We start from the raw sequence: 14268 nt of genomic DNA, 5'->3' as shown, positions 1-14268 counted from the left end.
GTTTGTAATAAACTAAATTGAACAGGAAATATAGGAGAGTTGGACAAATGGGAAATACTAAAGAGATCCATATATTTATTTAATCATAAATCTGTGTTGGTGAGATGTGTGTAGTAGCCTTGTCTCTTAAAAGAAAGATGAGGGTCAGTTTTGGAGCTGAGGGATTTTTAATTTGGTACTATATAACTGGTATAATACATTTCCCTCCGGTCAAGTCGTTTGATCTCGAGTGATAGGACACATAGGATTGAGTTGTTAATAACAGTATTATGTATGGACCACCTGTGGAGAACATTTTCAGTACAAACACACTCATACACATGCATACATGCACGCACATACACACAGACACGCATACACACACTAGAGCCTCTCTGGTCTTTCCACACCCCACACCCTAGGTAACTGGATGTGGCAGCATGTGCAGATGACACAAAAATCTCTGAAAATAAACTAGGCCTCAAGCACACAGTACTGGACCACAGACAAGCACAGAGACTTGAATCATCCCCGTAATTAATGAATACATCTACCAAGGTATAGCTAAAATCACAATGACCCATTCAAGATATAGAACTCTTTTTTTTCTTTTTCTTTTTTTAAATCTCTCCCTCCCTACCTCCTATTGCCCCTCACCTCCCTCCCGGTCCTTTCCGTGATAGCAGGTGTGTAAACACCCTTGGCTGGGCTGTGTCCTCATGACTGTGAGGTGGGCTAGTACAGACACACGTGTACTGTCTGATGTCATTGGGCTGGAGGAATATTACCTAACGAACGTGTGATGAGATTAAACACAAACAGCGAGCTTTACGGTGCAGTCCCGTTTCCTCTGCTCCCACGCCATGCCTCACTGGCTGACAGGCCTGATGGGAAGGGACTGGCTTCTTCTATAGACCTGATCAGACCGGACCATGCAGCCAGACTTCACCAAACAACACCTCTGGTTCTCATTTCCCTGGGACAATGCAGCAGTTGGACCCCAACAATTGTTACACTTTCGTTAGTGAAATAGTTCAGATCTTCTAACAGGTGAATTAGATAGGTCAATATAACATATTCTGTCATTAAAAAAATGAAATTATTCATGGCTAATAGACAATCTTACATCCACTCAACTAAAAGAGAAGCAGAACTGGAAGTCTCTTTTCAATGCAGTGTTTTTTGTGTCCTGTTGATCAACTATAGAGGTAGACCTCCCTCTAGTGGTTTTATTACATACTACTGTGTATCGGAAACCGGTATGGCAAACGGATAATGGGCGAGTGGGTGTGTCGAAAAGAAGTGGGTATACGGCCGCCGTATGTGCACTGCCCACAAAATGAGGTGGAAACTGAGCTGCACTTCCTAACCTCCTGCCCAATGTATGACCATATAAGAGAGACATATTTCCCTCAGATTACACAGATCCACAAAGAATTCGAAAACAAATCCAATTTTGAAAAACTCCCATAACTACTGGTGAAATTCCAGTGTGCCATCACAGCAGCAAGATTTGTGACCTGTTGCCATGAGAAAAGGGCAACCAGTGAAGAACAAACACCATTGTAAATACAACCCATATTTATGCTTGTTTATTTTATCTTGTGTCCTTTATCCATTTGTACATTGTTAAAACACTGTATATATATAATATGACATTTGTAATGTCTTTATTGATTTGAAACTTCTCTATGTGTAATGTTTACTGTTAATTTTTATTGTTTATTTCACTTTATATACTCACTGTATATATTATCTACCTCACTTGCTTTGGCAATGTTAACACATGTTTCCCATGCCAATAAAGCCCTTGAATTGAATTGAATATGAAAGTGAAACAGCTAATTGGGCAGATTTGCTGACACTCATCTACGTTTAGCGTGGCTGATTGGGTTGCACGAGTCGATAAGCCAGTAACCAGTCCGCTGGTGTTGTATCGGCCTGCCAGCCGACTTGTTTCCGAGATCGTGTCGCCGGCGGTAGCTAACGTGTAAAAAAACAAACATTTAAAGTAGGATGGCAGCCTATACAATAAATTACTGATATTGATAACCATTTAGATGTCATCTTGATACATAATAGGGAGGGTATGAACGGCAACACCGGGACACAGTGCATTTCTCTCCCGCGTGACAAGCACTACTGTCCAGCAACGGCACGGGAAGTAGCAACAGTACATTGCAGCCAATGTCAGAGAGATAGTCACAGTAAGCACAAGCATACAACGCATCATAAATACTTGTAATCAAAAATAATCCATCGTCAGTTTTACAACTGAAAATGTACAATTATTTGTGTAAAACTAACAGTGCAATGACACTCAGAATCATCTGGTTAAAAAGCAGAAGTACAAACTCTTCTATGATTTCAGGGCGGTCCGCAAACAAACATTTAAGGTGCATGCCGCCACCTACTGTGCTGGAGTGTGTAATCATTCATGGTCTGTCTAATTCTGTACTACTAAGAAAACACAATTTTACAAAGTATTCTTTTTTTTACAATCAAATAATAAACCACTACTAATAATAAATCCATACACCCCCCAAAAAATATTGAAATAACATCTCAAGCCCCAGTACTGTATCTGCATCATACTGGAACAATCCACCCTTAGGATTATTCAGCATGTCTACAACCATTTCAACATTAACATCTGTTTCCCACAAAAAACATGGATCACCACAGATAACACTGCTACTCCTACTGCTCTCTCTTCGTCCGCCCACGTGTTCTCGCACACCCCGAGAGCTTCTGGTCAGCGGGGTGGTGGCACCGGGATCCTCATCTCTCCCAAGTGGTCATTCTCTCTCTCTCCCCTTACCCATCTATCTATCGCCTCCTTTGAATTCCATGCTGTCACAGTTACCAGCCCTTTCAAGCTTAACATCCTTATCATTTATCGCCCTCCAGGTTCCCTCGGAGAGTTCATCAATGAGCTTGATGCCTTGATAAGCTCCTTTCCTGAGGACGGCTCACCTCTCACAGTCCTGGGCGACTTTAACCTCCCCACGTCTACCTTTGACTCATTCCTCTCTGCCTCCTTCTTTCCACTCCTCTCCTCTTTTGACCTCACCCTCTCACCTTCCCCCCCTACTCACAAGGCAGGCAATACCCTCGACCTCATCTTTACTAGATGCTGCTCTTCCACTAACCTCATTGCAACTCCCCTCCAAGTCTCCGACCACTACCTTGTATCCTTTTCCCTCTCGCTCTCATCCAACACTTCCCACACTGCCCCTACTCGGATGGTATCGCGCCGTCCCAACCTTCGCTCTCTCTCCCCCGCTACTCTCTCCTCTTCCATCCTATCATCTCTTCCCTCTGCTCATACCTTCTCCAACCTTTCTCCTGATACTGCCTCCTCAACCCTCCTCTCTTCCCTTTCTGCATCCTTTGACTCTCTATGTCCCCTATCCTACAGGCCGGCTCGGTCCTCCCCTCCCGCTCCGTGGCTCGATGACTCATTGCGAGCTCACAGAACAGAGCTCCGGGCAGCCGAGCGGAAATGGAGGAAAACTCACCTCCCTGCGGACCTGGCATCCTTTCACTCCCTCCTCTCTACATTTTCCTCCTCTGTCTCTGCTGCTAAAGCCACTTTCTACCACTCTAAATTCCAAGCATCTGCCTCTAACCCTAGGAAGCTCTTTGCCACCTTCTCCTCCCTCCTGAATCCCCCTCCCCTCCCCCCCTCCTCCCTCTCTGCAGATGACTTCGTCAACCATTTTGAAAAGAAGGTCGACGACATCCGATCCTCGTTTGCTAAGTCAAACGACACCGCTGGTTCTGCTCACACTGCCCTACCCTGTGCTCTGACCTCTTTCTCCCCTCTCTCTCCAGATGAAATCTCGCTTCTTGTGACGGCCGGCCACCCAACAACCTGCCCGCTTGACCCTATCCCCTCCTCTCTTCTCCAGACCATTTCCGGAGACCTTCTCCCTTACCTCACCTCGCTCATCAACTCATCCCTGACCGCTGGCTACGTCCCTTCCGTCTTCAAGAGAGCAAGAGTTGCACCCCTTATGAAAAAACATACACTCGATCCCTCCGATGTCAACAACTACAGACCAGTATCCCTTCTTTCTTTTCTCTCCAAAACTCTTGAACGTGCCGTCCTTGGCCAGCTCTCCCGCTATCTCTCTCAGAATGACCTTCTTGATCCAAATCAGTCAGGTTTCAAGACTAGTCATTCAACTGAGACTGCTCTTCTCTGTATCACGGAGGCGCTCCGCACTGCTAAAGCTAACTCTCTCTCCTCTGCTCTCATCCTTCTAGACCTATCGGCTGCCTTCGATACTGTGAACCATCAGATCCTCCTCTCCACCCTCTCCGAGTTGGGCATCTCCGGCGCGGCCCACGCTTGGATTGCGTCCTACCTGACAGGTCGCTCCTACCAGGTGGCGTGGCGAGAATCTGTCTCCTCGCCACGCGCTCTCACCACTGGTGTCCCCCAGGGCTCTGTTCTAGGCCCTCTCCTATTCTCGCTATACACCAAGTCACTTGGCTCTGTCATAACCTCACATGGTCTCTCCTATCATTGCTATGCAGACGACACACAATTAATCTTCTCCTTTCCCCCTTCTGATGACCAGGTGGCGAATCGCATCTCTGCATGTCTGGCAGACATATCAGTGTGGATGACGGATCACCACCTCAAGCTGAACCTCGGCAAGACGGAGCTGCTCTTCCTCCCGGGGAAGGACTGCCCGTTCCATGATCTCGCCATCACGGTTGACAACTCCATTGTGTCCTCCTCCCAGAGCGCTAAGAACCTTGGCGTGATCCTGGACAACACCCTGTCGTTCTCAACCAACATCATGGCGGTGGCCCGTTCCTGTAGGTTCATGCTCTACAACATCCGCAGAGTACGACCCTGCCTCACACAAGAAGCGGCGCAGGTCCTAATCCAGGCACTTGTCATCTCCCGTCTGGATTACTGCAACTCGCTGTTGGCTGGGCTCCCTGCCTGTGCCATTAAACCCCTACAACTCATCCAGAACGCCGCAGCCCGTCTGGTGTTCAACCTTCCCAAGTTCTCTCACGTCACCCCGCTCCTCCGCTCTCTCCACTGGCTTCCAGTTGAAGCTCGCATCCGCTACAAGACCATGGTGCTTGCCTACGGAGCTGTGAGGGGAACGGCACCGCAGTACCTCCAGGCTCTGATCAGGCCCTACACCCAAGCAAGGGCACTGCGTTCATCCACCTCTGGCCTGCTCGCCTCCCTACCATTGAGGAAGTACAGTTCCCGCTCAGCCCAGTCAAAACTGTTCGCTGCTCTGGCCCCCCAATGGTCGAACAAACTCCCTCACGACGCCAGGACAGCGGAGTCAATCACCACCTTCCGGAGACACCTGAAACCCCACCTCTTCAAGGAATACCTAGGATAGGATAAGTAATCCTTCTCACCACCCCCTCCCTTAATGATTTAGATGCACTATTGTAAAGTGGCTGTTCCACTGGATGTCAGAAGGTGAATTCACCAATTTGTAAGTCGCTCTGGATAAGAGCGTCTGCTAAATGACTTAAATGTAAATGATAACTATTTTACCGTATCCACAATAACCTTCAACCTGATATTTCTGCTTTCCACAACCCGAGTCATGTTGATAACTTTATAGCTTTCATTTGTAAGGTTAACTGCATTCACTATCAAAGTGTCCTTTGACACAGCACATTCATGTTCGCAACATTTCCGAATAGATCTCGAAACCATGCCAGGACCAGCAGAAGCACCAGCCCTGACATTAGGTCCACTTAGTACAGGAGCAGCCATAGAAGCTCCATCATTCTGCACTGTAGTTCCACCAATCTGACTTACAGCCTCTGTATATGATCCATCTTGACTGATTCTATATCTCTGAGCCTCTCTAGCCTCTCTCTGCACCTGGCTTCCACCAAACGCTGCACTATGTTCCCCCACAAAATTACAACACTTAACCTTCACGTTGCACCCACATTCTCTGTAATCATGTTCCCCTCCACACTGGCATGTTTTTTCTTTCCTTTACACTGAACATTTAGCTACATGTCCCATTCAATGGCATTTCAAACACCACAATGGGGATGGGACACATTCTCTGACATTGAAACTAAGGAATCCTATCAGGACTTTTCCAGGCAAAACCTTCTCAAACTTCAGTAGCACTGATAAGCTTTCACTTCTTTGACCCTCTTTCCGACTGATCAACCTTTTGGCCTCAATCACTCTTCCTCCCTTCACATTTTCTTTAATATCGTCTATGGACGTAGATATTGGGACCCCAGTGATGACTCCGCTCAATCTAGTATAAACACCAGGGACATTTAATCTTCTTCCCATTAAGCTTTTCCATTTGCAGAATCTTCCCTTGCTGAGCCTGGCTTCCACAAAATATTAACGAACTACCATTTCTAATGAACCGGGCTAATTTGACTTCACCCGTCTCTTTCTATATAGCAGCGCTCAATCAAAACGGGTTAACCTATAGCAGAGTGCTGTCGACACACCCACTCCTTGACACACCCACTCCTTTCCACACGCCTGCTACTTTTCTTTCGACACACCCACTCGCCCATACTCAGGTTACCATAATGGGATGCAGCTACCCCCTTCCCATCAGAAAGGCAATAGATAGAGAGCTGGGGCCTCATTTCTAACTGTTGCGTAAATGTTACACCTTAACGTATGCGTGTGCCATTTCTGAAAAGTTAAAGAATATTGAGATTTATAATCTTGGCGCACGCCATACATACACGTTTCTGTTATAAATCAGACCTGTCGTAAAACTGCGCACGTGAACAGCACTAAAACTCTGCCTGGAAAACACCTCTCTTTACCTTTTATGGTGACAATAACGGCCTTTATTTGCTGTATAATTTATCATTTGGAACTATTGACATTATGCCTTAGCATGAAAAAGACTAATTGTTGTTCACGGTGGCGATTTTAGCATGTAAATCTTGGTGGGGCAAACTCCCCCACTTTTTTTAGATGCATACCAGCAAAGCCACTACACAACACAACACTAAATACTACATTAATTGCACTATAACGGTGACAAACGGTGTCCACAAACTGTTAGTCCCAACACCTTACCCCCGCCTATCAGTGGAGCCTTGTCTGACAGTGAAACAGTCCATTCAGCCTCATTTACTGCCTTTAAAAAAAACATAGCTGATATTGCTGACTTGCTTAAACAAATGTGGTTTCTACTGTCAATTGAAATGTACAAACTATGGCATAAGGGGACGACGAGCTGATAAGAGGCAATCCGTAATTTAGATTAAGACATTAATGAGCAAGCTAGGACGGACAAACTCAATATAAATATTTGTTCAGCACTTTTGAAATGTACCGCAAAATAATTCAGAACATGGTCCGTTCTTAGTATTCTCCCTGTACACCAAATCAGTACCGTAGGATAAATAATGGGGACATAAAAGTAGACAGTGAAAGCTCTTACAATATTTGATTACATTTCTCTAAAACAGGCTATAGAGTACATGTGTACTACCAAGTCAGAACAGTAGGCTAAGTTATGAGGGGGAAAGGGACCTCTTGGTTATGAACCAAGAGGACAGGACAGCAGGGCTTGTTCTATTTTAACCAAATTGACAGAGGGAGAGAGACAGAATATATATACACACTTTATTGTCATTGCATAGCATTGAGTGTTCCATTATGTTACCAAGTGTTACTGCCTGACTATCAGACATCCCAAACACCTTTCCTAGAGTGAATATTACAGAGATATATACCCTGATTTTCATATACTTGCACTCCAAACTCAATTTAACATTTCAAAAATCCTCAGTTAACAATTGAGCCCAGAGACCTCCACAAAGTAACATGAACAGGTTCTACTGTAGATATTGTGTGGCAGACCAGCACTAAACGGTCACATTTGAGATCACACGCTTAGATAGGTCCCCTGGCCTCTTTAGTCTGGTTAGGTCACCCATAAAAATCAATAGGAAGAAACTTAAAGTCTGTGATGGTTTCTGTATCCCTTGTCACCTCACTACTTGCCCTCGCCCTCCCCCTCGGTCTTGTCCCGGGGCATACGGCCCATGTTGTAGAACTCTGCGTTGGGTCTCATGTCGGTCAGGTGGGCCAGCCGGTTGGACATGGCGAAGAAAGCAGCGATGGCAGCGATGTCCCAGGTGTCCTCCCTGTCAAAGCCCACTTCCTCCAGGGACAGAAAGTGCTGGTCGGTGATGGTGTCGCTGCGACACACAGCCAGAGCAAAGTCCAGCATGACCCGCTCCCGAGGGGACAGCTCTGCTCTTTCATAGTTTACAATCACCTGGGGTTGAGGGCCAGGGGGAGAAAGAGTTAAAATATTAAACACATTTAGAAAGGAGGTGACAGTGGGTGAGTTTTGCACCTTTTATACTTAGTGGTTGATCAGTCAGAGGATATCAACTGCTTGACAAACAACTCACACCTCCAATGCGTAAGAGGATAGAGGCATAATCAGTTTCAGTGCACACCAGTAAACAGATCTGGAGAGAAATAAACTAGATAAGAATGTACCTGGTCAGCCAGTGTGGGTTTCTTAGAGTAGATGCGGTGCAGTGCACTGTGGGACACGACGCAGTAGAGACACTGGTTGTGGATACTGGTGGCAACCACAATCAGCTCCCTGTCAGCCTTCGTTAGTCCCCCTGACATGACAGAGCAACAAACATTGCAGATCAACACAGACACACACACTGCGTTTGAAATTCACTGCTCGACCTTACAGATAGTTGTACATGTGGGGTACAGAGATGAATAAAACAAATTGTGTTAAAACACCTATTACACAAAGTGAGTCCATGCAACTTGTGACTTGTTAAGCAAATCTTTACTGCTGAATTCATTTATGCTTGGCACAACAAAGGGGTTGAATACTTATTGACATGTCAGTTCTCATTGTGAAAAGGTGTGAATACTTTCTGAAGTCACACACACACACACACACACACACACACACACACACACACACCTGTCTCCTTGTTCATCAGTTCATTGTAATAGGAAAAGAAAGCACGGAACTCTGCTGGACGATGTGCCAGGACCTTGAAGACATTGGGAAGGAAGCCTCCCTGTCAAAGAGCAAAACACACTGATATTACACCATGCATATAGTTATCCAGCTCTCCACAGTAGTGTCGTTTCATAGCAGGAACATTAGAGGTTACAGAGACGCGAAAATAATCTGCATCCTACCTTGGTCTCAACCTCCTCCATTAGTTCTAACATGTCGAATGGCAGGTCTTTCTTGTTTGGAATCGGGTATCGGCTGATGGTCTGCGGGGGAGCATCGCTAGAGAACTGTCTACTGGTCGCCGCGGCCCCCACGGCCACAGGTGCTTTCTGCTGCAATAACGCGCACCCCACATACCGAAGGGAAGCCTGCATGTACACAAAATAAAGTCCATTGCAAACAGGTTATTTTAGCCAGAAAGACAAAGCATGTGGTTTATGCATTGGCTCGATGCAAAAGTAAAAAAGTAACAACGAGCAAGTCGACTACTTACAAGGTTACAGTGACGAATTAATCTCCAAACACTTCCAGGCGCCATGTCAAGTAACAGCAAAATGAACTTACTTCCTCTTTTGAAAAAGGTAATCGGGGGAGGTCTTTTGTGAGGTTGAAAAACCAATCATCGTCTAGTATTTATTTCACTCCCATTAAGCACGCCTCTTTGACTCATCCACCCAAAGCAGTCCCACACCTCGCCAGCGGGCTTGTGAACGACTCCGGAAACGACGTCACATTTCTGTTTACATCGTAGGAGTCGCAGTTAGCTAATGCTTGTTGAATGGAATCGTATTTTTAGACATTGATGAAACTAGAAAAATAGCTGCCTCACAATTGTTTGATCGCAATGGGCGGTCATGGGGTGATGGAGAGCGAGGAATCTTTGGACTACTCCGTGCACGAGGCGTGGAACGAGGCCACCAATGTCTATTTGCTCGTCATCCTGGTTAGCTTCGGTCTGCTGATGTACGCTAGAAAGTAAGAGGTTCCTTTGCATTCGGTAGTTCCCAAAAAATGCCCGACTGTTGATAAATATTTGCATCATCATCAACAACTAAATGTGTGCCTTACTAGTAACATATATTTACAAGCGTTGTTTTTAAAAAGCTTCAACATTGGAGGTGTCATAATACCCACAAAACCTAGCGGTCAAACAGGCAAATGGTTCCAATCTTTTTTCTACCATTCATTTTTCCCCATAGAGAAATTTTGAAACACTTTAAATAAGGGCTGTGTTTTGTGTAGGCTTATACCCACGTGACATTTTGATAAACCATGTAAATCTCTCTGATAAGAAGCCTTTTGTCAATATATCCTGCTCTAACTACTCTCAAATTCGAAAATGCTAATTAACATCATGCAGACTACAAATCCTTGCAAATCCTTTGCTAACAGGTATTGTGTCAATTTAAAACTTTCAGAAGACAGTTCACAGAATTGTCAATTTAAAGAACTGTAGCCAATTTATTAATTACTACATTTAGCTAACATTAGATCATTAATCCAAAGATTCTTGCCTTTTCCTCGATTCGGCAAGCTCGTCCAGATCATCATGGCATTTGTAGTTCTTTATGATAGCCACATTAGCAGCTACTTAGCGTTTCATTTTTTGGGGGGTAAATACATACAAATATATAGAGAGATTTGCACAGTTATCAAAACATCACGCCAGGCTAAGCCTACACAAAACACAGACCCTATTTTAAGTGCTTCTATAATCTCCTACAGGGAAAAATGAATGGTGGAAAAACGATTGGAACCATTTCCTTGTTTGACTGCTAGGTTTTATCAGTATTATGACTCATACTGTGGTTCTCTATTCTCCCCATCAGAAATAAGAGGAAGATCATGAGGATATTTGCTCTGCCGCCTACCGCTGGAGCTACAACCGAACCCAACTTCTACGACAGTCTGCAGAAAGTGAGACTGCGCCAGCAGCTGGAGATGTACTCCCTTGGTGAGTTTGTCAGTCTCAGTTCTGTTCTGATGCGTCAATGTTAGGCCTTGTGCTCACCTATGATATGATCAGGAAGGGGCAAAAATGACTAAATATAATGACAAAATACCATAAAGAGCAATGTTTCAAAATAAACAACAATATACTTTGAAATTAATTTCATTAAAATATTTAGATTTTTAAAATACAGAAATACATTTGCAAGTAGCCAGCATGAACATAAACCTTTTACTTGCTTTGACTGTGATATGTTGTTGTTTATCTACCTTAGTTGAATGCTCAGAAGTAATTGAAATGCATATTTCAAATACATGAAACAGAAATATTGTCAATCTCTGATTTTGAAACATACATTTGGGTAATTTTGAGGACACTCAAATGTATCCCATCTAGACATGACCTCTAAACAAGGCCAGTTCATTTTGGTATGTTCATTTTCGTAATACAATGCATTTGGGAAGTATTCCCCTTGACTTTTTCCATATTTTGTTACGTTACAGCCTTATTCTAAAATTGATTAAATCGTGTTTTTTCCCCTCATCAATCTAGACACAATACCCTGTAATGACACAACAAACATTGTTTTTAAAAATAAATTTTAGCAAATGTTTAACAAATAAACTAAAATATCACATTTACATAAGTATTCAGACACTTTACTCAGTACTTTGTTGAAACACCTTGGCAGGGATTATAGCCTCCAGTCTTCTTATGTATGGCGCTACAAGCTTGGCACACCTGTATTTGGGAAGTTTCTCCCATTTTCTTTCTCTGCAGTTTCTCTCAAGCTCTGTCAGGTTGAATGGGGAGCATCGCTGCACAGCTATTTTCAGGTCTCTCCAGAGATGTTTGATCAGGTTCGTTTCTGGGCTCTGGCTGGGCCACTCAAGGACATTCAGAGGCTTGTCCCGAAGCCATTTTTTGCATTGTCTTGGCTGTATGAATCTTGTTTCTCATGGTCTGAGAGTCTTTAGGTGCCTTTACCATAAATGTCTGATTGGTGGTGTGCTGCAGTGATGGTTGTCTTTCTGGAAGGTTCTCCCATCTCCATAGAGGAACTCTGGAGTTCTGTCAAAGTGACCATCAGGTTCTTGGTCACCTCCCAAGGCCCTTCTCCCTCGATTGCTCATTTTGGCCAGGTGGAAAGCTTTAGGAAGAGTATTGGGGGTTCCAAACTTCTCCCATTTAACAATAATGGAGGCTATTGTGTTCTTCGGGAGCTTCAATGCTGCAGAAATGTGTTGGTACCCTTCCCCAGATCTGTGCCTTAATACAATCCTGTCTCTGAGCTCTACGGACAATTCCTTCGACCTCGTGGCTTGGTTTTTGCTCTGACATGCATTGTCAACTGTGGGACCTTCTATAGACACATACAGATTTATATTTTTATCACATACAGATTTATATTTAGTTCGGCAGGGTAGGCTAGTGGTTAGAGCGTCGGACTAGTAATCGAAAGGTTGCAAGTTCGAATCCCCGAGCTGACAAGGTACAAATCTGTCGTTCTGCCCCTGAACAGGCAGTTAACCCACTGTTCCTAGGCCGTCATTGAAAATAAGAATTTGTTCTTAACTGACTTGCCTGGTTAAATAAAGGTAAAATTAAATTAAAAAATTTAGCAGACACTCTTATCACACCATAGTGCCATCAGACTTCTGATAACCATGCAGGGTGAAAGAGGGCCACAAAATGGCGAACTGCTATATAAATGATATAGAAAAGTATTTCATATTTTGAAATACAAATTACAGCTCTTGAAAGTATCTTGTTACAAAATACATTAGAGTGTAGTTCAGCCCAGTAAAATACAAAATGCTCAGAAGTAATTGAAATGCATATGTAAAATAGATGTAGGAGAAATAATGCCCACCGTTGGATATGGTAGAGTCTGTGGTCAAATGTATATTGTTAATATGACAAAGAACTGACCTCAAATCTGTTCATCACTCGAGTCAAATATATTTCTGGTTTAACAAATAGCTCTGTGTCAAACTCTAGCTTGCCCAACTGTTCTGCATATATCTAAATCTATCCCACTGTTTAAATTGGTATAATTCGGTCTCCTTTATTCCTTTTTAACAGCTAGGAAATTTGACCAGCAGCAGCACCAAGGCCAGAGTGAGAGTGTTCAGCTCTCTATGGAATGAGACCACGCCACTAAGGTAGCATGGCGCTGCATCATACCTGCCTGCTCCACCCTGTCTCTCCACCCTTAAGCCTCTTTGGCTTTGGTAAGTCTGAACATTACTACACTCCTGAAGAGGGCATGCGTATTACGGAGGAAGAAGTCGAGGGTCAAGGAAGGTTTCTGTGATTAAGACTGTCGTCAAGTCAAACGAAACTGGATGTTCCCTTTTCATTTCTGTTATTTTTTTTGCATTCATTTTGCCTTTATATAAACATTGCTTTGGTGTGGATATGTCGCCACATAGTGGGTTTAGGAGGACCGCATCCAGTGTATTTCGTGAATTCTCTACAGCACCTATTCAAGTTATTGTCTTAAACTCTAAATAACATGTATTTGTACCATAAGATGATGGTACAACAAACCTTTTAATCAAGCATATCTATGTAAATGTTTGGTTGTCAAGAATTGTTCTGTTGCCAAGTTTTTGATCCTCCTATATAATCCTTATTATGGCATTACAACAGACCTGGGAAAGTTTTGCTGATCCTTTGCAGCAAGGAGCGTTGTGATACAAACAAAGAGTCGCTCTCTTTCATGTTGAGAGGGTCAAAGTTGACTTTTCCCCACTCCAGTTGCTGTTTCTGAAAAGGAAATGCATTTATATTATTACTCTGATTAAAAATAATTAAATAAAAAAACAAGGAAAAATATTTATGCTTTGCTTGATTTCACCTCCCTCTGTCCCGTCTCGTTTCTTTTGTAATAATAATTCATTTCGTTTCCCTCCATTGTCACAATTCTCAGAGCAGAAACTCCGCACTAGTGTGTGTGTTTTATGGAATGTAGCACGATGGGGTGGGTGTTTGGGAGGCAGTGATTGAGGAAGGTGACATTTAGCATCAGGGGCCTAACAGAAAAGCTAGGCCTCTAATCCATCAAAGAAATAAACAAAACATTAGTCAGAGGAAAGCTGTGGCCCAGAAACACAACACCAAGAGGCCAAACAAATGCAAGTGGACATCCTTCGGAGGTAGTGTAATGGAAAAATGATTACTCCTTGCGGAGGAGAAATGGCACACTGATTAAACGCATCAATACATCAGCGGCCGGAGTGCAGGGCCAGATCCTTATACATTCTAAATAGGGCTCTGCGTGGTGTATTGAATCTTTGCTTATTCAGTTTTGTCGTGTGCATATCC

At 43.7% G+C, this 14268-nt stretch overlaps 2 protein-coding genes across 2 annotated transcripts; one reads left to right on the top strand and one right to left on the bottom strand.

The window, feature by feature from the left end:
* Positions 1-7589: 7589 nt before the first annotated feature.
* si:ch211-175m2.5 (uncharacterized protein LOC568697 homolog) lies at positions 7590-9643 on the bottom strand. The gene is made up of 5 exons (XM_064954735.1): positions 9481-9643; positions 9170-9355; positions 8946-9045; positions 8492-8622; positions 7590-8261 (listed from the first exon to the last, which is right to left on the bottom strand). Exons 1-5 carry the CDS (start codon positions 9523-9525, stop codon positions 7977-7979), a joined length of 747 nt encoding a protein of 248 aa, XP_064810807.1. The 5' UTR covers positions 9526-9643; the 3' UTR covers positions 7590-7976.
* Positions 9644-9719: 76 nt separating this feature from the next.
* On the top strand, positions 9720-13805 carry LOC135526392 (small integral membrane protein 19-like). The gene is made up of 3 exons (XM_064954736.1): positions 9720-9962; positions 10817-10941; positions 13024-13805. The coding sequence occupies exons 1-3, from the start codon at positions 9832-9834 to the stop codon at positions 13086-13088; spliced, it is 321 nt and encodes a 106-aa protein (XP_064810808.1). The 5' UTR covers positions 9720-9831; the 3' UTR covers positions 13089-13805.
* The last annotated feature ends 463 nt before the right edge of the window (positions 13806-14268 follow it).

The sequence above is a fragment of the Oncorhynchus masou genome, chromosome 32 (genome assembly GCF_036934945.1).
Source record: "Oncorhynchus masou masou isolate Uvic2021 chromosome 32, UVic_Omas_1.1, whole genome shotgun sequence".
NCBI lineage: Eukaryota > Metazoa > Chordata > Actinopteri > Salmoniformes > Salmonidae > Oncorhynchus > Oncorhynchus masou.
The sequence above is the reverse complement of the archived record's forward strand: the minus strand, read 5'-3'. Positions and strand labels throughout refer to the sequence as shown.

What these genes read in the sequence shown, in the direction of transcription:
- si:ch211-175m2.5 (XM_064954735.1), bottom strand. Translation starts at nt 9,525, where the DNA reads ATGGCGCCTGGAAGTGTTTGGAGATTAATTCGTCACTGTAACCTT. An exon ending in TAATTCGTCACTGTAACCTT is followed by an intron (nt 9,356 to 9,480) that starts GTAAGTAGTCGA and finishes GTGTACATGCAG; the next exon opens with GCTTCCCTTCGGTATGTGGG. An exon ending in ACTGATGAACAAGGAGACAG is followed by an intron (nt 8,623 to 8,945) that starts GTGTGTGTGTGT and finishes CTGTCATGTCAG; the next exon opens with GGGGACTAACGAAGGCTGAC.
- LOC135526392 (XM_064954736.1), top strand. Translation starts at nt 9,832, where the DNA reads ATGGGCGGTCATGGGGTGATGGAGAGCGAGGAATCTTTGGACTACTCC. An exon ending in CTGCTGATGTACGCTAGAAA is followed by an intron (nt 9,963 to 10,816) that starts GTAAGAGGTTCC and finishes TCTCCCCATCAG; the next exon opens with AAATAAGAGGAAGATCATGA. An exon ending in GCTGGAGATGTACTCCCTTG is followed by an intron (nt 10,942 to 13,023) that starts GTGAGTTTGTCA and finishes CCTTTTTAACAG; the next exon opens with CTAGGAAATTTGACCAGCAG.